A 24,771-nucleotide genomic window follows, 5' to 3' on the forward strand; every position below is an offset into this window, starting at 1 on the left:
AATCACTGATTCTTTCACTGACAGTATGCAGAAAACCCCTGAGGAGAAAAACAATGGGAGAAACATAGGGAATGGTTGCTACTGGCAGAAGCATAAGATCTTTGTAAAATATGGCTGACCCTGGTTCATCTGCATTCTGTTACCACAATAATGCTAAGTTTAAAAAAAAAAAAATCCAAAAACCTCAGTGGCATCTAACGACAAGCATTTATTGCCCACAAGACTGGACAGTGAGCTCTGCTGATACTGGCTGGACTCGCTCTGGTCTGGCTGTGGTCTGACGGAGCCTGGCCCTGGGGGCGTGGTGCAGGCTGACTCAGCTCTCACCACACCTGTCTCATCATGTTCCAGTCAGGTAGCCACTGGCAAAGAAGCCAAGCTAGGAACCAGGGTATCTGACTCCTGAGCTAAACTCTTAACCTCTACAATACTGCCTCCCAAATATAACACCAAGTGCTAGGTACCTATCATCCAGTTTTCAGACTTCTGCCCAAACTGGGATTCTTTTTGGTGTGAAGAGACGTGGCCTGTGGGGCTGACCCTGGTGTGGCAGTGAGGCAGACACAAAGGGATGTTTACACCCAGCCCTGAAGATTACAGTTCAGCCCTGAAGCAACAACTAGGGGACTGTTCCAAAAGGAGGGGATGGGGCTGAGTGTGGGGTTCTATTCTCTTCGTAACTTTAACAACTCAAATTGTGTACCTTGGTAGCATCCAATTATAAATGTATTGTGTCATATTTGTGATAGAAAGGAACAAGTTTATCCTCAATTTTATTTATTTATTTATTTATTGAGACAGGGTCTCTGACTCTATGACCCAAGCTGGAGGGCAGTGGTGCAATCTCAGCTCACTGTGAAGTCTGCCTCCCAGGCTCAAGCCATCCTCCCACCTCTGCCTCCTGAGTAGCTGGAACTACAGGTGCATGCCACCACACCCAGCTAGCTTTTGTATTTTTTGTAGAGATGGGTTCTCACCATGTTGCCCAAGCTGGTCTCAAATTCCTCAAAAGAGTTACCAAGAAGGACTTTGCAACCAATAATCCTTGTGTGAACAGGATATTTGCTCTTTTTCCTGTTTTTCTTTCTTGGTACAGATGTATGACCTCTTTTTGAAAGGTGATAGTAACTTTTGTGTATTTTATTTGGTAGTAATGGTCATAGCCCATTAATCACATTTCTTCCCATGAGAAAGAAAAATCACTATTTGGTCATGCTAGGGATTTCAGTCCCTGGGGTGAGGATGGTCCTGAATATCTCCTACATTCATAACCCCTCCATACATCTCAGTAGGTCACTGAGCACATCAATGGACATGACAGTTATTAAAAGACTTCACGAATGCTATGATCATTTACCAGTATGAGTTATTCTCTGGAACTTCTAATACTTCAGTAGTACTGCATGGACTCAGTTGAGAGTTAATTCAAAATCTCAATTTATCCAAATCTGTTTCTTTCTTCCCAGGCACCTGCCACCTACGATGCCATGGTACAGATGGAGTACCTTGACATGGTGGTGAATGAAACACTCAGATTATTCCCAATTGCTATTAGACTTGAGAGGGTCTGCAAGAAAGATGTTGAAATCAATGGGGTGTTCATTCCCAAAGGGGCAATGGTGGTGATTCCAACCTATGCCCTTCACCATGACCCAAAGTACTGGACAGAGCCTGAGGAGTTCCGCCCTGAAAGGTACAAGGCTCCCAGGAAATGGAGCTCACCCTGAACCAGGCTGGTTCAAGCATATTCTGCCTCTCTTAATCTACATGACAATCGTGTGGTTGTACAATCTTTTGCTTGTGAGTCTTTTTATCACAAAAAAGTGATAATTATCAAAGTTCACAAACCACAGACTAGAAAAAAATGAAACTACCGCCATCCACAGTCCCAGCACCTTAAGATGAAGATCATCAATTATGTCCCTGTGGGCATTTTTCTATGCCTATGTAGACTTTTTAAAACTAGAATGGTATCACTTCTTATTTGACTTCTTGCTTACTTAACAGGAAACTATCCACTGACCTACATTACTATAATTATATATGTATATATTGCATATGCCATAAACCATTTAACCATGATAATTATTTCAGGTGTATAGGCTTTTTATTCCTTTCTGTTTTTTCTATGCTGTGCCCTTTAGCTCTCTGAATTTAACAGCAACTTTAAAACATGCTTCCACATTCCATTTGCTTTCAACATTGCTTGCTGTTTCCTCTATGGTAATCATAACAGTGCAGGCTGAGGTCCTGAGAAGTCCTCAGCCCTAATGGTTAGGGCTGTCACTGAGGACACAAGACAGCACAGGTCCTCCTGGTCCTGTCTGTGGCTGCAGTCTTGTGCCAGCTCCCTTATACTCTCAGTAGACATTTATGTAAATCTAAATCATATGATTTATATAAATCCATGAATCTATATGATTTATATAAATCCATGAATCCATATGATTTATGTAAGTCCATAAATCCATATGATTTATGTAAGTCCATAAATCCATGATATATATGTGTGTGTGTGTATATATATTAGAGAATGTTTGACATATACACAAGTATATTCTATAGACACCAGCCTATAGAATAGTTTTTGTGCATCTCCATGTATCTATCACTGGTTCCAACAGCCATCAATCCATGTTAGCTACCCCATCCAAACGCCACCACCACCCTCCTCCTGCCTATTATGTTATTTTGAAGCAATAGCCTGTAAATATTTCAAAATGCTCTCCAAAATATAAGAACTCCAGTAAAAACATATGACAACAATGCCATTACTTTCCTCAGATCAACAATTTTTCCTTACTATAATCAAATATTTAGAAATCAAATTTGAATAAAACATGGGTCAATCTTCAAAGAATTTACAGCCAAGTGGAACACATCAAGGAAAGCAGTGATGACAGTACAGTAGGGTAGCATCATATGTCCATGTAAATTATTCGACTTAAACTATTCTATAAGGGTGTGGGGGAGAAAGCGAGGAAGAGATGGACAGAAGAACCAGGAAGAGAAGGAGGCGGAGAAGCAGGCAGAGGAGAAGGTGGATGGGGAAGGTGGAGAGGAGGAGGAGGGGAATTAGAAAAAAAGAGATGACAGGAGAAGGAAAGGGAAAAATAACAACCTGAAATAGCACAAGACACTTTCTCCTTCTCCTTTATCACGAATGAGCATGTGACCAACATAAGTGTGAGCTGAGGCAGGAATCCACTTTCGCATCCATCAGTCTTATCACTTATGTATCTTTTATAGTGTGAACACATCACCACCCTGAATATAATTTTAGAGTTTAGAGATAAATTTTATTTGCAACAACATTCATCTCATCTCAAGAAATCTGAACGCTCCTATAGGGTATGGAGAATGGAAAGGACCTGTAGGTTACGATTATTATAACAAAATAACCAAAGTAGGATTTCAATGACCAACCCATAAAAGTATCCTGTGTATTACTGGTTGGGAGGTGGAGGGGGATGGTTCTTAAGTAAGAACCCCTAACATGTAACCCTGTGGTTTTTATATTTCATTAACTTTTTAATCTACCAATATGGAACTAGGTTCAGTAAGAAGAACAAGGACAGCATAGATCCTTACATATACACACCCTTTGGAACTGGACCCAGAAACTGCATTGGCATGAGGTTTGCTCTCATGAACATGAAACTTGCTATAATCAAAGTCCTTCAGAACTTCTCCTTCAAACCTTGTAAAGAAACACAGGTCAGTACACTTTCTGTATGTTGTATTAAGAATTCTTTTAACGGAAGGGTATATATTTTTTAAAAGAATATGCGTATCTTTTAATAATTCATTCTATGGACCAAAGAACGTCTTTGGATCCATCTTTGATCATTAAGGATGCTTCAGTTCTGGACTTCAAAACCTGTAGCATTAAGAACATCACGTAAAGTCCATACAGATTAGCATGGCATGATTATGTGCAGTCTCTTTGAACCCGAGTAAGTTTAAATTCAGTTTCAAGCCAGTTGGAAAGAGGAAGTGTTCTGCATAGTCATGAAGTACAATGATTACCTGGCTGTGACTTAAATGATGCTCTCCATCACCAGAGCCTGTAGACCCTCTCTCATGACAGTGGTTCACAACCACTAGCTGTATATCGGAATCACCAGGGAGCTTTAAAAATTCACGATGCCTGCGATATCTCAGAAATTCTTAACTAATTTACCCAGAGTGTGACTATAAAAGCTCCCCGATCAGTTCTCACATGAAGCCAAGGTGGAGAATGACTAATTTCAGGCATTTCTGGTGGATATGAAGGACTACCATAGAGCAGGGCTATCCTTACTGTTTGACCTTACGTTCCAGGTGATACATTTATAGAAAGATTTAAAATCTTTTCTCTGAAGACGTTAAAGAATAGATGTCATTGATTCATATTAAGCAATAGCCTATAAGTCTTATTTCCAGCACCGGTGCATTTAATATGCAACTCTACCCCTTAAGTTCACTTTGTGCTTGGGAGAGGAGGAGGATGGAGATGGTTGCCATCCATCAATGGCTTCGGGGCAGCTGTGTAGCTTTCCTATGTATGTATTCAGGCAGGGGACTCAGCCCTGAGAGAAAGTGGGCCACTGTCACACCTGGGACAGGGAAGATATTCCCTGGCAAGCTCTCAGGCATCTCAGGCTGGCAACTCTCTGTATCCATGGCAACTTGCTTTCCCCCCACTGAACTGAGATCAGAATGTTACTCTGTTGGTGGCTCCCCCAACAGTGAAGGAGCGACTCAGTGACAATAGGGCTAGCAGTATGAGTCACTCTACAACTTGAGAACTACCCTGTTTGCACTATACTTGGAAGCCAAGAGGAGATGTTAAAAAGAAAAGAATAATTCCTTCTGAAGACCTTTCCCATCATTGCACTTGATGGGTTCAATTGGGAGGGGTTACTAGACTCTGGAAGTTGAAAACTGCCCACATAATTAAACTGTACAACAGCTACTCAGGATTACGTTGCAAGTTTTAACCTACAAAAATTTAACTTTATATGGCAATTCCAAAGTAGTTTGCCATTATACCTAATAATCTGAATTTAATTTTTAAAACTCATCCTTTTTACTTAAAATTAAAAAAACACACACACACACACACAAGTCCACAAGAATTTGTCGCAAGCCTGGCACAGAGTCGGTGCTCCATAAATATTTGTTAAATGATGGATGGTGAGGGCTTTTACTATCCAGTATTTACCCAGCTTATAGATTAAGTATGAAGAATCCAAGATACATGGTGTTGAGAGTCGTTTTTATAAGCTTGCAAAGCATTTTTGTCATTCATGTATTTTTTCTACTTTGCTTCCATCTTTTCTTCTCTCATGTCATTTATTAATTCTCCATATGCTTGTTTAACTCTTGTAGATCCCCTTGAAATTAGGCAACCAAGGCCTTCTTCAATCAGAAAAACCCATTGTTCTAAAGGTTGAATCAAGAGATGGAACCCTAAGTGGAGAATGAGTTATTCTAAGGACTTCTACTTTGTTCTTCAAGAAAGCTGTGCCCCAGAACACCAGAGATCTCAATTTACGTTGTCAATAAAACCTTGAAATAAAGATGGGCTTAATCTAGTGTACTGCATGAGTAGCTGGTGGTTTTGTACATTCATTGAGCTCTCCTAGTGCCTGTGTAGAGTGTTGTGCATTACGTAATATAAAGGAGGTGACCAGATAAGTGACAGATAGGTAGACTCAGCTTCTCATAGGACTATCTCTACCCACCTCTAGTTAGCATTATCAACTCCTCCCGAGCTCTCATCAGAGAATAAATATTTATCAATGATTTGATCCATAATTTTTCAGAAAAATAAGAATTATCGTGATGACTTGAATAGTGACATTTATATCACATTTTGTTTGTAATATTCCATAATAAGTTTTATATTAAGCAAAGAGATAAAATCCCCTTTACAAAAATATTATCTGATGCCGTCCTGCACACTAAAGAGAAATCTACAGAACTGGATGACTGAGAAACAACAAATAAACGGTCTGATCATTGCAGTCACTGTTGGTGGGGCCTTTGTCAGAGCTCCAGTTTGATTATTAAAATAGGTGAGAGCTGATCTACTGTGACTCTGACCATCGCTTGGAGAGAATATTCGTAGTTTCATCCTGCCTTCTTTGAGGAACATATTTTTTGTAACACTCAATGAAGCACTTATCATATTATGAGTTTTGATTTATTGTTTTTACCTCATCTCCCCTGACATTTCTGGAATACAGGAAACATGTTTTCTTATAAACGTCTTGCATTCCATCTTCACCTCCCAATTGTCTTAATGCAATGAACACTGAATAAAAAATGGTCAATTGGTCAGTTGATTGGGCAGCATGTCTAAAAGCACTCATTTATTTTCCTTTTTTATGCCTTCCTTTCCCCTCTCTTTCTGAATCCTAAAGCCATTAGGTGGGTTGCAGCCATGTGGTAGACACACATTAAGGTGGAGGAGAGTCAAGGTGGCTCCAAGTCAGATTCCAAGGGTGCTGGGGAAGGCATCCACATGGAGGGGCAGCCTGACCTGGATGTGGGAGCCCAAGCAATGAGAGAAGGGGTCCACACAGAGATGTGACCTTCAAGAGCAGCCAGAGCAAAATAGGGCACGGAGAACCCACGTGAGGTGAGGAGGGCATCCATGAGTGGGAAGGGATGGGTGAGAGTTGGCTACCAGAAGGGGATTGATCACATAAGTAAATAAAGTATACTGGAAGAAAGGTGTGTCACTTTTGCAGGAAAGAGCCATAGATTCAGAAAGGGAGAAAGCTAGCAAGAATCCTATGGCGTCAGATTGGAATGGATGTATCAGTGTACATTCATTCTTTTCTAGATAGATAGATGGATAGATAGACAGATGACAGATAGATAATAGATAGTTGATACATAATTAGATATATATAAATATATGTGCATGTACTTGTAAACATGCATGTGTGTGTGTGTGTGTAAAACATATATTCCCTACTTCTCTCCACTGATAGGGCTAGATAACAATGACATTTCAATAGCAATGAGTACACTTAGTGCCTAGATCTTGGCTTATGAATATCATTTTCCACTGAAGGGAATCAGAGTTCCTTAGAGAAATGGCTGATGCCAGGGCTAGGACTAAGAATGTTCAAGATGAGCTCAGGATACTTTTTGTTCCAGGAAGTAAGAAAATACTCAAATGGTTTCTAAATGGTATTTGGAAATGGTTTCTAAATGATATTTCCATATGACTTCCAAATGACATTTTAAAAACCTAAATACTCCACCAAAGAACTATGAGAACTGATAAACAAATTCAGTAAAGTTGTAGGATACAAAATCAATGTACAAAATTGGTAGCATTTCCATATACCAGCAGGGAACAATCTGAAATAAAATCAATAGCCACGAATAAAATTAAATACCTAGGAATTAACTTAATCAAAGAAGTGAAAGATCTCTACAATGAAAACTATAAAACACTGATGAAAGAAATTGAAGAGGACACAAAAACATAGAAAGATATTTCATGTTTATGTATTTCAAGACAATATTGTTAAAAATGTCCACAACACCTAAAGCAATATACGGATTCAATGCAATCCCTATCAAAATACCAATGACATTCTTCACAGAAATATGTTTTTAATCCTAAAATTTGTATAGATCCACAAAAGACCAAGAAGAGCCAAAGCTATCGCCAGCAAAAATAACAAAACTGGAGGAATCACATTTAACTGACTTCAATAGAGAGCTATAGTAACCAAAACAGCATGGTACTGGTATAAAAACAGACACATAGACCAGTGGAACAGAATAGAGAGTCCAGAAACAAATCTACACATCTACAGTGAACTCATTTTTGACAAAGGTGCCAAGAACGCAGACTGGGGAAAAGAAATGCAAATTATGCATCCAACAATGGTCTAATAGCCAACATCTATAAAGAACTTAAATTTATAAGAAAAGAAAAACTTTAAACATGGGCAATGGACATGAACAGACATTTTTCAGAAGAAGACATACGTGTGGCCGATAATCTTATTAAAAAAAAAAAAAAAAAAAAAGCTTGGCCAGGCGCAGTGGCTCACGCCTGTACTCCCAGCACTTTGGGAGGCTGAGGCAGGCGGATCACGAGGTCAGGAGATCGAGACCATCCTGGCTAACACAGTGAAACCCCATCTCTACTAAAAACACAAAAAATTAGCTGGGCGTGGGGGTGGGCGCCTGTAGTCCCAGTTACTTGGGAGGCTGAGGCAGGAGAACGGCATGAACTAGGGAGGCGGAGCTTGCAGTGAACCGAGATCACGCCACTGCACTCCAGCCTGGGTGACAGAGCAAGACTCCGTCTCAAAAAAAAAAAAAAGCTTAACATCACTGATTACTAGAGAAATGCAAATCAAAACCATAACAAGACACCATCTAACACCAGTCAGAATAGCTATTATTAAAAAGTCAAAAAATAACAGGTGTTGGTGAAGTTGTGGAGAAAAAGAAAAAAAGAAACAGGTATACACTGTTGGTGGGAGTGTGAATTAGTTCAACCATTACGGAAAACAGTGTGGCAATTCCTCAAAGACCTAAAGACAGAAATATTATTTGGCCCAGCAATCCCATTACTGGGTATATATCCAAAGGAATATAAATCATAAAGACACATGCACATATGTTCATTGAAGTACTATTCACAATAGCAAAGATATGAAATTAACCTAAATACCCATCAATGACAGACTGAATAAAGAAAATGTGGTACATATACACCATGAAATACTATGCAGCCATAAAAAAGAATGAGATCAGCCAGGAATGGTGGCTCATGCCTGTAATCCCAGCACTTTGGGAGGCCGAGGTGGGCAGATCACAAGGTCAGGAGATCAAAACTATCCTGGCCAACATGGTGAAACACCATCTCTACTAAAAATACAAAAATTAGCTGCATGTGGTGGCACGTGCCTGTAATCTCAGCTACTCGGGAGGCTGAGGCATGAGAATCGCTTGAACACAGGAGGTGGAGTTTACAGTGAGCCAAGATCACACCATTGCACTCCAGCCTGGCAATAGAGCAAGATTCCATTGAAAAAAAACGAAAAGAAAAGGATGAGATCATGTCCTTTGCAGGGACATAGATAGAGCTGGAGGCTATTATCCTTAGCAAAGTGACACAGGAACAGAAAACCAAATACTGCATGTCCTCACATATAAGTGGGAGCTAAATGATAAGAATACATGGATACATAGAGGGGAACAATACATACTGGGGCCTCTCAGAGGGTGGAGGGTGGGAGGAGAGAGAGAATCAGGAAAAATAACTAATAGGTACTAGATTTAATACCTGGGAGATGAAATAATTTGTGTAACACATCCCTACAATAAAAGTTTACCTATGTAACAAATCTGTATATGTACTCCTGCACTTAAAAGTTAAAAAAAATAACTTATTTAAATGTACACCATTTAAAGAACAACAACAACAAAAAGACACATGCACACATGTGTTCATCATAGCACTGAATAGCAAAGACATGGAATCAACCTAAATGCCCATTAATGGCAGACTGCATAAAGAAAATGTACATATATACCATGGAATACTATGCAGCCATAAAAAAGAATGAGATCATGTCCTCAATTTAAAAGGGGGCCATCAACATGAACTTTGGAGTTCTGATCTCATACAATCAATGAGATGAATTCCCTGAACTAAAGAGAAAAGCAGAGAATTGTAGAAATGTCCTCTGGAGACAAAAGTAGCAAATTAAACCTCTGAAGGCCGTCACTCTCCAGTGGAAAAACCCTAAGGAAATGGTGCATCTGGAGCCCAGGAGAAATGGGCCCAGCAGCACCCCAAGCAATTACTATACATTTATTTCTAACGATGCCCACTGGGGATTGCTCCCCATATTCCAAGAGTAGCCCTGCAAATAAGCCGAGGGTGAGGCCCAGACACTGCTCCTTGGTCAACCACCAGGGAATCAGGTTCTGTTCTCCCCAGCCACTTCCCTCTCCCTGCCTCCCACCCACCTGCTTTCTCATCTTGCTTTCCATGGGACCCAGGCTTGTGTCCCTGGCCCCAGGCTGCTTGTGAGCTTTCTGAGCTCCTCAGAGAGGAAAAGCCATTCAGGAGAAGGCAGGGGCCTTGGGTGGGGTTTGCAGAAATCAGACCAACTGGACAGGTCAGTGCCCATGTAGGGGAGGAAAGAGAAACACTCCTCCCCAAAGTCCCTAAATGTCTTAGCCAAAGACATCTCCTCCTCCTCCACCTCTCAAAGACAAGCAGAACCTGACCCTGAAGGGACCTTAGAAACCATCCAGGGATCCAACACCATCATTTTAGCAGAGAACAGACTTCCCACAGCACAAAGGATTTGATTCCTGGACAACCCCTCTCAGCCTCTGCCCTCGTCCCTACAATGGAGGATTCTCCAGCAATTTCATTACCCAGCAATTCCAGCCCCTTCTAACTATCTCTAGGCAGAGATATCAGCCTATCTCTAGGCAGAGATATCAGAAAATGTTTGCTGGTGCAAAGACAGGCCCAGAAGCAGAGCAGGTGACAGCCTGCAATGACCTGATTGTCACACCGTGAAGAATGTAAGCAGGGGAAAAGCCAGGGGAAATTAAACCTCAAACTATTCTCTCCATCAGCCTCCAAATTAACATCTTATGTTTGGTGGCGTGTGCACAAACATTCTGACACAGATGTCATTGGTATGCATAGGTTATCATGTGTTCTGCTTTGAAAATCTACATCATAGGCAAATATCCAGAAATTGACACAATCTTTCATTTTTACTGTCTGTACAGTATTCCATACCATTGAGACATCAGAGTCTGCAAAACTATTCTCTTATTATTTTGGAAATTTGGTTGTTTCACATTTAAAACATTTAAAAATGGTGTTTCAACAGATATCTTTGAACCAATGATCTCTTTTCATCTGATTTGTTTCCTCCTGTATAATCCCAAACATAAAATTTCTACATTTATACACATTTACTTAATCTCTATAAGCCTCTGTAAGTAAGACAAGAATATCCGGGGCAGGTGCAGTGGTGCACACCTATAATCCCAGCACTTTGGGAGGCTGAGGAAGGTGGATCACCTGAGGTCAGGAGTTCGAGATCAGCCTGGCCAACGTGGTGAAACCCCATTTCTACTAAAAAAAAATTAGCTAGGTGTGGTGGTGGGTGCCTGTAATCCCAGCTACTTGGGAGGCTGAGGCAGGAGAATCACTTGGGAGGCAGAGGTTGCAGTGAGCCAAGATCACGCCATTGGCACTCCAGCCTGAGCCACAAGAGTAAAATTCTATCTCACAAAAAAAAAAAAAAAAAAAAAAAAAAAAGAATGAATACCCACCTATAGAGTTTGGGGTAGAATTTAAAAACTCATATGTAAATAGCACAATGTTTGGTCTATAGTGTATATTTATTAATTGTATTATTAATAATAACATCTATTTCTTTCTTTAGGGAGCATAATAATCTGAATATATTTAAACTTTTCAATTAGAATCTATTTTTATCTTATGAATTCCTTAACTTTATCCATTATAAATTTTGGACAATATTTCATTTTTAAGTTGCATTCAAATTCCAATATTCATTTTCATCATTAGTGGAAATAAAATCATCTTTTTCATTGCTTTTTAAAATGGTTATTCAGTATAAGTAACTGATATTTGTCTGTCATTATATCCTGAAACTCTGCTAAACTAACATTACTTCTAACAATTGTTTTATTTCTTTCAATAGCTTACTTATGAGGTAAATCTTTTGCAAAACCTTGTTTTCACTCCTTTTGCCTTTTCAGATAGCCATCATCAGCATTTCTAGGAAAATGTTAAAGAAGGAATGATAACAGAGAACATTTCTATCTTATTCTTTTAGAGAGAAAGTAGTATTCTTCAATAGACATGATGTTGACTCATTTTTATTTTTTTATTTTTTAATAGATCCAGAGTCTCACTATGTTGTCCAAGCTAGTTTTGAACTCCTGGGCTCAAGCAATCCTCCTGCCTCGGCCTCCCAAAGTACTGGGATGACAGGTGTGAGTCACGATGCATGGCCAACTCTTATTTTTAAATACATAGTTTATCATATTAAGAAAAAACACTCCTAATGCTTTGAGAGTTTTCATCTACAAAGTAACAATAAATTTATTTGGATGTCTTATCATGAATGAATTACACTATTTTGATATTTCATTTGTTAACAGATATCCAGTTTTACAGCTAGCTCTATCAATGTGTAGTTTTCTTTGCTTGCAAATATTTTATTTGTGGCATTTACATCTATGTCTATAAACAAAACTGGACTCCAATCTTTTCATTGTCCTTATTTAGTTTGGAATTAAAATCACATTTGCCTCTAAAAATTACTTGAATAACAGTACCCAGTGCTCACTGTGTGCCTATGTGCAATGCCCTGTTCTTAGCACATATGGGCATTTCCTCATTTAATCCTCACAGGAATGCCTTTAGCAGACAAGATTACCACATTCACTAGATGCTTCCCCTTCTCATCCCCTGCCCAGTTTCGATGTGGCCAGAACCCCACCCCATCACGTTCTCCTACAGATTTCCCATCACCTGTGTCCCATCCCCAATCAGCACACTAACCCTGCACTCTCCTTCTTCCCTTTCTCTTTACAGATTCACTTTATGATAGGACCCACATCCCACCCTTTCTTTTGAAGCCACAAAAAATGCTTTATGTCTAATGCAACATCAGCTGAAATCTCTCAACTATTACGAATTCCAGTTGAGTGAGGTCCCTATGTGGCTCTGCTGTGGTCTCCGTGACTCTGGGCAATGTTACAGCTGTAGCTTCTGCTTGGTATCTGCAGGGACAACTCCCACTCTTCCCCGACTACCCTCTAGAGGTGAGGCCCTTCTTGGACGAGCGCAGACAGAAGGCTGGCTGAGCTGGCCATGTCAACAGGCTCCTCTGCCCAGGCTTGCCCGGACCTTCAGCCTCAGCAGCATCACCAGGGCCAAGGTGTCCGAAGGTGGGGAGCAGCAGCCACAGACCCTTGAGTCCTGGGCTCTGCCTGGGTCGGGACCAAAGGAGACAAAATCTTAGGGGGAAAGAGGGTGTGTACCCACAGTACCCTGCGGCTCTGCACATCTGCCATTATACTTCCAGAATTCCATACAGAAACAACCTTCAGGTGGCCCCCCTTACCGGGAGTGGGAAGAAACTACATTTCTACAGGTCTTTACTTAATCTTGAGACATTATCAGTTGCTCATATCAAAGAATGAAAGTGTGATGAAAACTTGGGGGGTAAAATGCCCTAAGTAACCGCCTCATTGCTGCCACCACTGAATACATGACCACACACCACCAGGATTCTCCATGGAGGGACAGCAGATGGGGCTTTGTGGGTTCAGAGTCAGCAGAAGTTTAGCAGTGAAGTAACTGAACCCTGATGCCTGGGTATGTTGAGGCCGTAGGGCTTCCTGGCTGAGGCTTTTCCTTTCATTGGCTGACAGCCTGCTTTGGGGTTTGTACCAAATGAACACAGAGATGTGTCCAAATGAGAGCTGAGGGACTGCAGGAGGCCCAGGAATTCATCTCTCACTGGTCTGCGACTGGTCTGGCTCTCCCCACAGGACCTGTCATCCATGGAGTGCAGAAACCACACCAGTGCCTCAGAGTGCCTCCTCCTGGGGCTCTCCAGCCGGCCAGAGCAGGAGGAGCTCATCTTCGGGTTCTTCCTGGCCATGTACCTGGTTGGCAAGGCAGGAAACCTGCTCATCATCCTGGCCATTTGCTCAGCCTCCCATCTCCACACCCCCATGTACTTCTTCGTCAGCCAGCTCTCCCTGGTGGATTTCTGCTTCTTCCCTGCCACGATCCCCACGATGCTCAAGAACATCCAGACGCACTCAGGCCATCTCCTACAGCACCTGCCTGGGACAGATCTACATCTGCATCCGGCTCGCCAACATGGAGCAACTTCCTTCTGACAGCAATGGCCTATGACCGCTACCTGGCCATCTGCCACCCGCTTGCCTACTCCTCCAAGATGAGCCTGCGTGGCTGCGCCCTGATGCTGGGCAGCTCATGGGCCATCGCCAGCCTCCATGCCCTGCTGCACACCCTCCTCATGGCCCAGCTGGACTTCTGCGCCAGCAACATCATCCCCTACTGCTTCTGTGACCTCATTCTCCTGCTCCAGCTCTCCTGTTTCAACACCCGACTCAACCAGCTCATGATCATGCTGGTGGGGGGCCTGATTGTCCTCCTGCCCTTCCTTGGCATTCTCGGCTCCTACACACGCATTGCAGTCACGGTGCTCAGAGTCCACTACACCTGGGGTAAGCAGAAGGCCTTTTCCACCTGTGGCTCCCACCTGACCATGGTCATCCTCTTCTATGACACCATCTCAGGGCTCTACCTGAGGCCCTCATCCTCCCACTCCACAGACAAGGACTCACTAGCCTCAGTGATGTACACAGTGGTGACCCCCATGCTGAATCCCTTCATCTACTGCCTGAGCAACAAGGACACACAGGGCGCTCTAGGGAAACTGTTCAGCCCGAAGGCTTTGTCCCACAGGCTGTGACACAGGAGAGTTCCCCCTCAGGGCCTGTGTGAACCCCAGGGACAGGCTCCACAAACAGGGCAGGAGGAGCACGGCCTGGTTGTCCCAGCTTGTCAGCAGGGCTGGGGAATCCCCCTCACTGCTCTAATAGGTAATATGCAAGCCTGGCACTTCGTGGCCCCTGCACAGGATACTCCCAGGATACCAAGAAGGGAATCAACTCTAACCCAAAGACACAGAACCACATCAACAGATGCAAATTCACCTCAGATCTCCTGGAGAGGGTTGGAAAGGTCACACATTCCATGTGAAAACAATGAACTAGGAGTCAGCAGCCTGTGCTGATGGCCTGTGCTAAGGGGAATCCTCTGAGAGCCGCTGCACAGGCCCCAGTTCCTCCAATCCTCAACCCTCATGCAGCCCAAATTCCAAGCTCCCTGTAGATACCCTTTCAGCTACAGCCCCCTCCTCACCACCATCCCCACATTTTGAAGTGAACCTAGCTCTGAGGCCAGGCTTGATCGTGCTCCTCAAAGCCATCCCGCTCCCGGCCTTGGCTCCTGCTAGGTGGGCTTCCATGGCTCCAGGCACTTGAATCAGGAGTGTCTACAGTGAAGGTCTCATGTCTGACCCTCCTGGCCACCGGAGCTGACCCCAGCCTGTCCCACTATGTGTTCTCTTTTTTCAAAAAAAGAAAGGTCTGTTATGCACTTGGAAAGGAAAGAAAGGAGACCAGATCTGGCATTGCTTCTCTGTGAGTGAAGAACATGCAGGAAATCGGCCATCATAATCCTTAGGAATGTGCTTCTCCACTCACTGATTTGGGAAAGGAAATGAATGAAGAAAGGCCTCATAAAAATGAGTTCATGGCGGGAGGAGTTAGATACAGTTTTCTATCAATTACGGTAATACTCAGGCTGCAAAGGGTGTGGAGGAGGAAACAGAATTACTCAGAGGGTCACAACAACTGACTTCTAGTCCAAGTCCCTCTCATTTCTAGCCACTGACTCTGCACCAGTCAGTCTGAAATTCACCACTCTACCAAACACACCATGCTTTTAGTCCCCGTCATGCTGCCCAGATGACAGTCCCTGTCATCCTGCCCACTTCTATCTATAAACTTCCACTTGTCCTTCAAGGCTCAGATCAAATAGCATCCTCTTCATGAAGCCTCCAGTGTCCCAGGCCAGGAGAGGGTCTTCTTTCCCCTCCAGAGCTGCCAGAATGCAAATTCTGTGACAGCCCTTTTCATGCTCTGCTTGCCATCAGTTATGTGCACCCCAAACGCTACCCCAAACAGGTCTGTTTGTTCTTAAGTTGTATAAAAGCTCCTGTTTATCCAAATAACCCTATCGGCAGAAGAGTCTATCACAGTGCCTGGTGTAAAACAATGACTCAGTACAAGTGTGCTGCTATAGCTAATGATGGTGATGGTGACAATGACGACAAGGATGATGACAGCAAACACTGAAGAAAGAACACTGATGACCTTCTCCCAGAGATTTTGCCTTAACTCATTCCCTTTGTCTTTCCTGATCCCATCCAAAGAAAAAGAATTAAGTGTGTGCTTGGTCAGAGCCCCAGGATCTCACTGGCCCCTATTTTATGAAGGGTGGTGTGCCTCACAGGGTCAGCGTCTGAGATGAAGCTCCCTTCCTTCTCGCCTGGCCCTGAACAGTCTTCTGCTCATGCACCCTCTTGGAGTCCCCATTTGGTATCGGGTTGCCTATCTCCCTCCTGCACAGTGTGCCTGAACCCACAGTCTTCAACTCAGCTGTGGGGCTGAGAGTGGGGAGCAAGGCAGGCCTACACCATCTCACAACTCCCTTCCCCAGTGACCTCTATGATGCAGGTTACTAGGTGCAACTCGGAGACTAGTACAGTGGGACTGACAGCCCCATCTGCTGTTGTTCCTCGGGCCATCCAGGTTGGGATGATTGGCAGGGCAAGAGTCAGCCTTTCCTAGATCTCTGGCCAAAACACCACACAAAACTCAACAGAATTTCACCTCAAGCCTGTGAAAATGATATGAAGAGTTGACATCAACATGAAGAAATGTTCAATATGCATTTGCTGTAATGGTGAAGAATATAATGATTTGGCCCAATGGAAAAAAAAAATGAACAAGAAAAAATAAAAAAAGAGGGGCAGCAATGGGTAAATATTAAAGACCTTTACCTAACCTTGCTCTATGCTGGTCTGTAAGGAGACTTTCTGGCTCACAGTCTTCTAAAGTCCAACAGAGTACATAGGGTAAAGTGATCCTTCTCTCATGTCAAACGCCTTTCTAGATGGGCACTGGTCTTGGCCTGCAGGCTGCTTGCTCAGGGGCATGGGGAGAGGAACATTCCCTTTCTCATCCTGCACATAATGCAACTATAAAAGGTTCAGAAGCTTAGTCACTCTCACAGACCTGGAAGTGTAAACTCAACCCTATCAACACCAGAATTATTTCTACTTCAAAAATAAATTGTTTACAAAAAAAAGAATTTGGGAGGCCGAGACGGGCGTATCACGAGGTCAGGAGATCGAGACCATCCTGGCTAACACGATGAAACCCGTCTCTACTAAAAAATACAAAAAACTAGCTGGGCGTGGTGGCAGCACCTGTAGTCCCAGCTACTCGGGAGGCTGAGGCAGGAGAATGGCGTGAACCCGGGAGGCGGAGCTTGCAGTGAGCTGAGATCCGGCCACTGCACTCCAGCCTGGGCGACAGAGCAAGACTCCATCTCAAAAAAAAAAAAAAGAAAAAAAGAAAAAATAACTTCATTACCTCCATTAAAAAATCATTATTAAGGACCACTAATGGGTAGGTAGAAGTATCCTCAAGAATAATGAGAATAATAATATCTCCTATGTGGTCCTTTCCAAGTTCCACAATACTTTCATGCCCATACTGTCTCTGTTCAACTTGGATGCCTTCTTCACACCACAGACCACAGGTACATCCATTTAACAAAACTTCTGAGCTTGAGTGACTCGCCTGTACCAAGCACCGTTCTACGTAGTGGAGGAAATATCAGCAAAACAAGCAAAGCTTCTAGTTTCCCACAGCTGAAATTCCAGGGCATGTGGTAGAACAGGAAACAAAAACAAATTTATAACATGTCAGATAATGGTAAGGGCTACAAAGAAAAATAAATCTGGGTAAGAAAATAGAGACTGATGGGGAGTGCTACTGTAGAAGCGCTGTGTTCCAATTACTGATTGCTATGTAATTAAACCACTCATACTTAGTGGCTAAAAACAATAGCATGCATTTATTTTCGTTCACATTTCTAGGGGTGACCAGGCTGAGCTTGGTGGTTTCCCTGTAGGGTCTCTCACATGGTTCCAGTCAAACAGGGGCTGCAGCTGGAGTCATCTGGAGGGTTCCTTCTCACCTGACTGATGGTCGGTGCTAGGTGTCCACTGTGACCACAGTGAGGACTATTGCTGGAATACCTCTGTGCAGCCTGTCAATGTGGCAGAGGCTTCTTCCCAGCATTGCAGCTCTGTTCCAAGAGCAAGCATCCCACATATCACCTCTTATGACCCAGCACCACTGCCTTCACATTTAATTTGTTAGAAGTGAGTCACTTTGGTCAGTTTCAAGAGGAGAGGAACTGGACTCGAACTCTTGGTGAAAAGAGTGTCAAGAAGTTTGCAGACATGTTTTAAAAACATGACAGATAGACAAGGTCTCTCAAAATAGGAACTCACATGAAGAGAAGGAGAAAGTTGTGTAAAGGGCTTGAGAAAGTAGCTTCTAGGCAAGGAGAACAACAGGAACTAAACACAAAAGTGGGAGCGTGCCTGGCGTGATCGGGAAGAACTGTCGGGTATGGAAGGACTTTGTCTGTTACTGAGAGGAGAAACCTTTGGAAAGTTCCAAACAATATGGAAAATCATCTTAGTTCTATTTTTAAAAGATTATCTGGTTCTAGGATAGTGAGGAGAGTATACAGAGGAAAGAGCAGAAGCAGGGAGACAGCTGACAAGGTCTAGGGAGAAGACGGTGGATTGGACCTGAAGCCTTGGAGGGAGTGGGGAGTTGCCTGTCTCTGTCTATATTCTGAAAGTAGGGCCAACAGGATTTGCTGATGGCTTCGATGTAGGGTATAAGAGAGTGACATCTAGGCTTTTTGGACTGAGCAACTGGGGCATCAGAGGGTCCATTCATTAAGATGAGGAAGAATTAGGTTTCGATGGTGGGAGGAGAATGAAGACTTTGGTTTTGGGGTGGTAAGTTTGAGATGCCTACTTGATCTTTAAGTAAGTAGTTGTGAATATGAGTTAGAACTCAAGGGAGAAATCCACAGCCCCCTGGAATCTGGCTTCCCATGCACTATGCCACTGAAACTGATCTCACTAATGTCACCAGTGTTGATAAAGCCAACACACATTTTTTGTCATTATCTTGTTTGACCTCTTGCCAGCATTTCACCCTTGAACTTGGCCTTCTTTGGAAACCACCATCCACCCCTGCCTTCTAGGGCAGCACACACTCGGGACTTGCTACTTCCTCTCTCACTGGTCTTTCTCAGTCTCCCTGGCAGGCTCTTTCTCTTGCCAGCCCTTAAGTGCTGGCATCCCTCAAGATCTTCTTCTCTGCTCATTCCAGGCCTTCTCCCTAGACAACCTCATTTGGCCACAAGGCTCCAAAGGCTATTGTGAAAATAGAAATCACAAACTTTAAATCTTCCATGCACCTTAGTTGAAAGGAAAAAAAGGCACAAGCATAACCTATATGAGCTTAGAACCAAAAAAGTCTTACAAGATATCCTGAATTTTAAAAATATGGTCCTGGTAAAATAAGGATAGTTATATTACGTGATTTTACTTTCATTTTTGGTTTTCTTTATTTTTTATTTTTTAAGAGACAGGGTCTCCTTATGTTGGCAAGGGTGGTCATAAACTCCTGGCCTCAAGCAATCCTCCTGACTCAGTCTCCCAAAGTGCTGGGATTACAGGTATAAGCCGCCACACCCAGCCAATTATGTGACTTTAGAAGCACAATAAGCAAAAGAGCTATCAAGAGACCAAAAGTGTGCCGGGTATAGGGGCTCACACCTGTAATCCCAGCACTTTGGGAGGCTGAGGTGGGTGTATGGTTTGAGGCCAGGAGTTCGAGACCAGCCTGGCTAACATGGTAAAACCCAATCTCTACTAAAAATACAAAAATTAGTCAGGCTTGGTGGTGGTACATCCCTGTAGTCCCAGCTACTTAGGAGGCTGAGGCACAAGAATCGCTGGAACCCAGGAGGCAGAGGTTGCAGTAAGCCAAGATGGCACCACTGCACTCCAGCCTCGGTGACAGAGCAAGAATCTGTCTCAAAAAAAAAAAAAAAAAAATGAAGGAGAGAGATCAAAAATGGCTTAGCCTCCATGACTCATGCCTGTAATCCCAGCACTTTGGGAGGCCAAGGCAGGAGGATCATTTGAGGCCAGAAGTTTGAGACCAGCCTAGACAACATAGTGAGACCTCCCCAACTCTATTAAAAAAATAAAACAGGTAAGAAATAAAGGCCAGGTGCAGTGGCTCATGCCTGTAATCCCAGCACTTTGGGAGGCCAAGCCGGGTGGATCACCTGAGGTCAGGAGTTCAAGACCAGCCTGGCCAACATGGTGAAACCCATACCTGCTAAAAATACAAAAATTAGTTGGGTATGGTGGCACACGCTCATAATCTCAGCTACTCGGGAGGCTGAGTCTGGAGAATCACTCGAACCCGTGAGGCAGAGGTTGCAGTGAGCCAAGATCATGCCGCTGCACTCCAGCCTGGGTGACAGAGCAAGACTCCATCTAAAAAGGGAAGGAAGGAAGGAAGGAAGGAAGGAAGGAAGGAAGGAAGGAAGGAAGGAGGGAGGGAGGGAGGGAGGGAGGGAGGGAGGGAGGGAGGGAGGGAGGGAGGGAGGGAGGGAAGGAAGGAAGGAAGGAAGGAAGGAAGGAAGGAAGGAAGGAAGGAAGGAAGGAAAGAGGGAAAGAGGGAAGGAGGGAAGGAGGGAAGGAGGGAAGGAGGGAAGGAGGGAAGGAAGGAGGGAAAAATAACTTGAAGAAAATGATGAGTTCTATCTCTTGTGATTGCTAAGAAGTAAATAGTTTCCTGATTGGTACAGGGCTTCCTGCAGCTATTTAATATGACATTCCTCATCATTCTCCTTGATAGGCGATCTCAGCTGAGCTGCATACAGATCATCACTTATCCCAATAGCACTTTTTAAAAAATCGATCTCTGCCCTAGTAATTTAAGATATCATCTTTATGATATACTAGATTTCTATATAGAACCCAGTTCATTTCTGAAACTATTATTCTAATACATTGGTCTATTTATGGACCAGTATCACATAATCTTAACTGTTGATTTTTTTCCATCACTTATTTTCCATTCCCTCCACCAGAAGCTTAGTCTAGACAGCAGGAACAGAAATGAAGACTGGAAAAATGGTGAGAAAACTGGCTGTCAATGATAAACTTCTCATCGTACATTCCACTTTCCCTTTTCAAGTAACAGGCTGAGACTCTTTTCAGAAGTCAGTGAAATTCTTATAGATCAGGTTTTCCTCCAAATTTTTGCAGCCACAGAGATAGTATAATACTCAAATAGCTCCTGCAGGTGGGAGTCAAGGACAAGAGGTGATACGGTTTGTCTGTGCCCCCACCCAAATCTCATCTTGAAGTTTCCATAATCCCCACATGTTGTAGGAGGGACCCGAAGGAAGGTAATTGAATTATGGGGGTGGTTACCCCCATGCTGTTCTCATGATAGTGAGTTCTCACAAGATCTGACGGTTTTATAAGGGGCTTTTCCCCCTTTGCTAGGCACTTCTTCCTGCTGCCATATGAAGACATGTTTGCTTCCCCTTCAACCATGATTGTAAGTTTCCCGAGGCCTCCCTATCCCTGAGGAACTGAGTCAATTAAACCTCTCTCCTTTATAAATTACCCAGTCTTAGGCAGTTCTTTATAGCAGCATGAGAACAGACTAATACAGGAGGTAAATAAAGACTTCTACCACCTCTCTCCTCCCAAACGCCATCTAAAAGCTCTTCTACCACCTTCTCAAGAGACTGCACTTTTTGACTAGGAAGGGAAAACATGAAGCTCTTACGTTTGCCACCATTTCCTGGTCTCTGGCCACTCAGATGATAGCACAGAGCTACGGCTAGTGCGTGTGGCAGCAAAACTATTTGCTCTTCCTGAAAGCCAAATTGCTTCTCCCAAGTCCCTCTACTTCTCAGGGCATAACACATATACTATCCAAGCATTTCCATCCTCCCTCTCCCAGCAGTTTAATTCTCAGTGACAAAGAATATTGCCTCTCGTCCCCGCTTCATAGCCAATTTTTATGGAGATTTTTTATTGAAACATATTGATCCTGGGAATGTGCTGAACAAGATGGCTCTCTGGAAGTATATCCTTCCCTGAGATCATACAGAAAATAGGCAGGACAGGAATTCAAAATTGTGAGAGGACCAAGTGAATTTATTTGGCTTGGAGAACTTCTGGCAAGTGAATACAGTAGAACTGCAATTGGTGGCTCAACAAACAGCTAGAGATCATTGCCTATGAGAGAAGCAAGATTTGCTGATGGTTTGGATGTGGGGTATGAGAGCGGGAATTGTATCATTCACTAAAATAAGGGAGAGGCCAGGTGCGGTGCCTCACACCTGTAATCCCAGCACTTTGGGAGGGCAAGGCAGGTAATCACCTAAGCTCAGGAGTTTAAGACCAGCCTGACCAACATGGTGAAATCCCGTCTCTACTAAAAATACCAAAAATTAGCCAGGATACGGCAGGCGCCTGTAATCCCAGCTACTCTGGAGGCTGAGACAGAATAGCTTGAACCCGGGAGGCGGAGGTTACAATTAAGCCAAGATCGCACCATTGCACTCCAGCCTGGGCAACAAGAGCAAAACTCTGTCTCAACCAACCAATCAGTCAATAAAGGAGAAACAGATTTTGAAGGTGGGAAGAAAACAAAGGGTTTGGTTTAGTGTGTGATGTATGAGACGCCTATTTGACCTTTAATTAGTTTTTGTTTGAGACAGGGTCTTGCTCTGTCACCCTGGCTGGAGTGTAGTGATACAACCTTGGCTCACTGCAGCCTTGACCTCCTGGGCTCAAGCAATCCTTCCACCTCAACCTCTTGAGTAGCATGCCATGATGCTCAGCTAATTTTTAAACTTTTTGTAGAGATGGGGGTCTCATTATGTTGCCCAGGCTGGTCTTGAGCTCCTGGGCTCAAATGATCCTCCCACCTCAGCCTTCCAAAGTGCTGGGATTACAGGCGGAAGCTACTGCACCCAGCCTAAGTAAGTAGTTATACATGAGTTAGAATTCACAGGAGAAATCTACAACCCACTGGAATCTGGCTTTCCCCCACTATGCCACTGAAACTGCTCTCACCCTAAGTGCCTTCTAATTGCTGAAACAGGTAGAAATCCAGGTCTTCCTTTCATTCAAATATTTACCGTCTCCTGTTACGGAGTAAAGAGCCTGTAACTGCCTGCACTGCGCTTAAGTGGCCCTTGCTAAGGGAAGGTTAGTCTACACCCAAGCAGAGGCTCATTGTGATGCAGAGGCATTGGGGCAGGGACCTGCCTGACAAGAATCCAAAGCAGCAGTGCTAGAGCCAGGCTGCCTCCACAGGGACCACCTAGTTTGTTTGCTACAGAATTGCAGGCCCCTGCCCTGAGATTAGACTTCAACACCTCTTGACTCTGCTTCACAATACTACCTTTACCCCCAAGTGATCTCTAATAAAACTCCTTTGTTTTCTAGGAACTAAGTGGAGACTTTAAACTCCCGCAGGAAACAGATCCAGTCCATGGAGTTCCAGTCCTCCTCTCAATAGCTAAAATATCTAATTGACATAAGATATTATCCTGAATGCTAAGAGCAGTGATTCTCAGCTAAGGTCGATTCTGCCTCCCCCAGGGGATGTCGAACTATTTGCTCTTCCTGAAAGCCAAATTGCTCCTCCAGAAACATCTTTGGTTGTTACAGCCAGCAGGTGCTACTGGCATCTGGTAGGTTGAGGCCAGGATTGCTGAACATCCTACAATGCATAAAGCAGCCAGGACAGCTGCCAACAGAGAATTATCTGGCACAAAATGTTAACTGTGCAGGGGTTGAGAAACCTAGTGAAGTTTAAGGGCAAATACATGCTAGAGAAACATGTTGCTGCCTGTCATTTTCCCTGTCTCAAAAGTGGATTAAGTCAATCTGTGCAGTAAAGGGGAGAGGGAGGGGACTTGAAACCAGCTTATTCTTCTTCTTATTATTATTATTATTACTACTATTATTGAGACAGAGTCTCGCTCTGTCACCCAGGCTGGAGTGCAGTGGCATGATCCCAGCTCACTGCAAGTTCCACCTCCCAGGTTCACACCATTCTCACGCCTCAGCCTCCCGAGTAGCTGGGACTACAGGTGTCCGCCACCATGCCCGGCTATTTTGGTTTTTTTATATTTTTAATAGAGATGGGGTTTCACTGTGTTAACCAGAATGTTCTCAATCTCCTGACCTTGTGATCCACCTGCCTCGGACTCCCAAAGTGCTGGGATTACAGGCGTGAGCCACCAGGCCTGGCCAAATTTTTGTATTTTTAATAGAGACAAGGTTTTACCATGTTGTCCAGGCTGGTCTCGAACTCCTGGCCTCAGGTGATCCACTCGCCTTGGCCTACCAAAGAGCTGGGATTACAAGCGTCAGCCACTGCACCCAGCCAAAACCAGCTTAATTTTTAATAAAGAAAGGTTCTCCTTGCCTCTCAGCTTGGATAAAACAGGTACTGAAAGTATTTTCAGCGTAATCAGCCTGCAGACAACACCCATGGCACACATTATGACATGCACCAAACTTTCTTGATGAAATATTTCCCCAGGACAGACCTCAGGCAGTTACCTGGTTCTACCACCACCCAAGGGAGAAAACAGTTTCCCTTGCAAAGGACAACAGCCTCCCTCATTACCCAGCAGCACAGCACATGCAACCAAACACCAAAGGTGTACAGCATCATCAGGATGTGAGGCAACCACAGATGCCTTGTCATACAAAAGCAGGCCCATCTATGAGTTGACCAAATATCAGTTTGACCTAGAGAGTCCCAGTTTACACCACTGTACCAGCATAATAAATAGCACCCACTTTCACTCTCAAAAGGGGCAGGAAATGTGGAACATTTGCCTGGAACATCTTGACACGCCAGAAAGCAAAGAAGCTGTCAATGAGAATTAGGGTTGTGTCAAAAGGATTCAGG

General features: G+C 43.6%; 2 protein-coding genes across 8 annotated transcripts in view; one reads left to right on the forward strand and one right to left on the reverse strand.

Annotated features, from left to right (window-relative positions):
• The window catches only part of CYP3A5 (cytochrome P450 family 3 subfamily A member 5), a 44,369-nt gene extending 38,785 nt beyond the window's left edge, over positions 1 to 5,584 (forward strand). For both annotated transcript variants that reach the window (XM_073012782.1, XM_008018616.3), the window contains exons 11-13: positions 1,467 to 1,693; positions 3,555 to 3,717; positions 5,374 to 5,584. In XM_073012782.1, coding sequence (XP_072868883.1) covers positions 1,467 to 1,693; positions 3,555 to 3,717; positions 5,374 to 5,469 — 486 coding nt within the window. In that variant the 3' untranslated portion in view covers positions 5,470 to 5,584. The remainder of the gene's footprint in view (positions 1 to 1,466; positions 1,694 to 3,554; positions 3,718 to 5,373) is intronic.
• ZSCAN25 (zinc finger and SCAN domain containing 25) overlaps positions 1 to 24,771 on the reverse strand; it is a 94,768-nt gene that overhangs the window by 53,196 nt on the left and 16,801 nt on the right. The gene's annotated exons all lie outside the window — the stretch shown is intronic.

This window comes from Chlorocebus sabaeus, chromosome 28 (genome assembly GCF_047675955.1).
Source record: "Chlorocebus sabaeus isolate Y175 chromosome 28, mChlSab1.0.hap1, whole genome shotgun sequence".
Taxonomy (NCBI): Eukaryota; Metazoa; Chordata; class Mammalia; order Primates; family Cercopithecidae; genus Chlorocebus; species Chlorocebus sabaeus.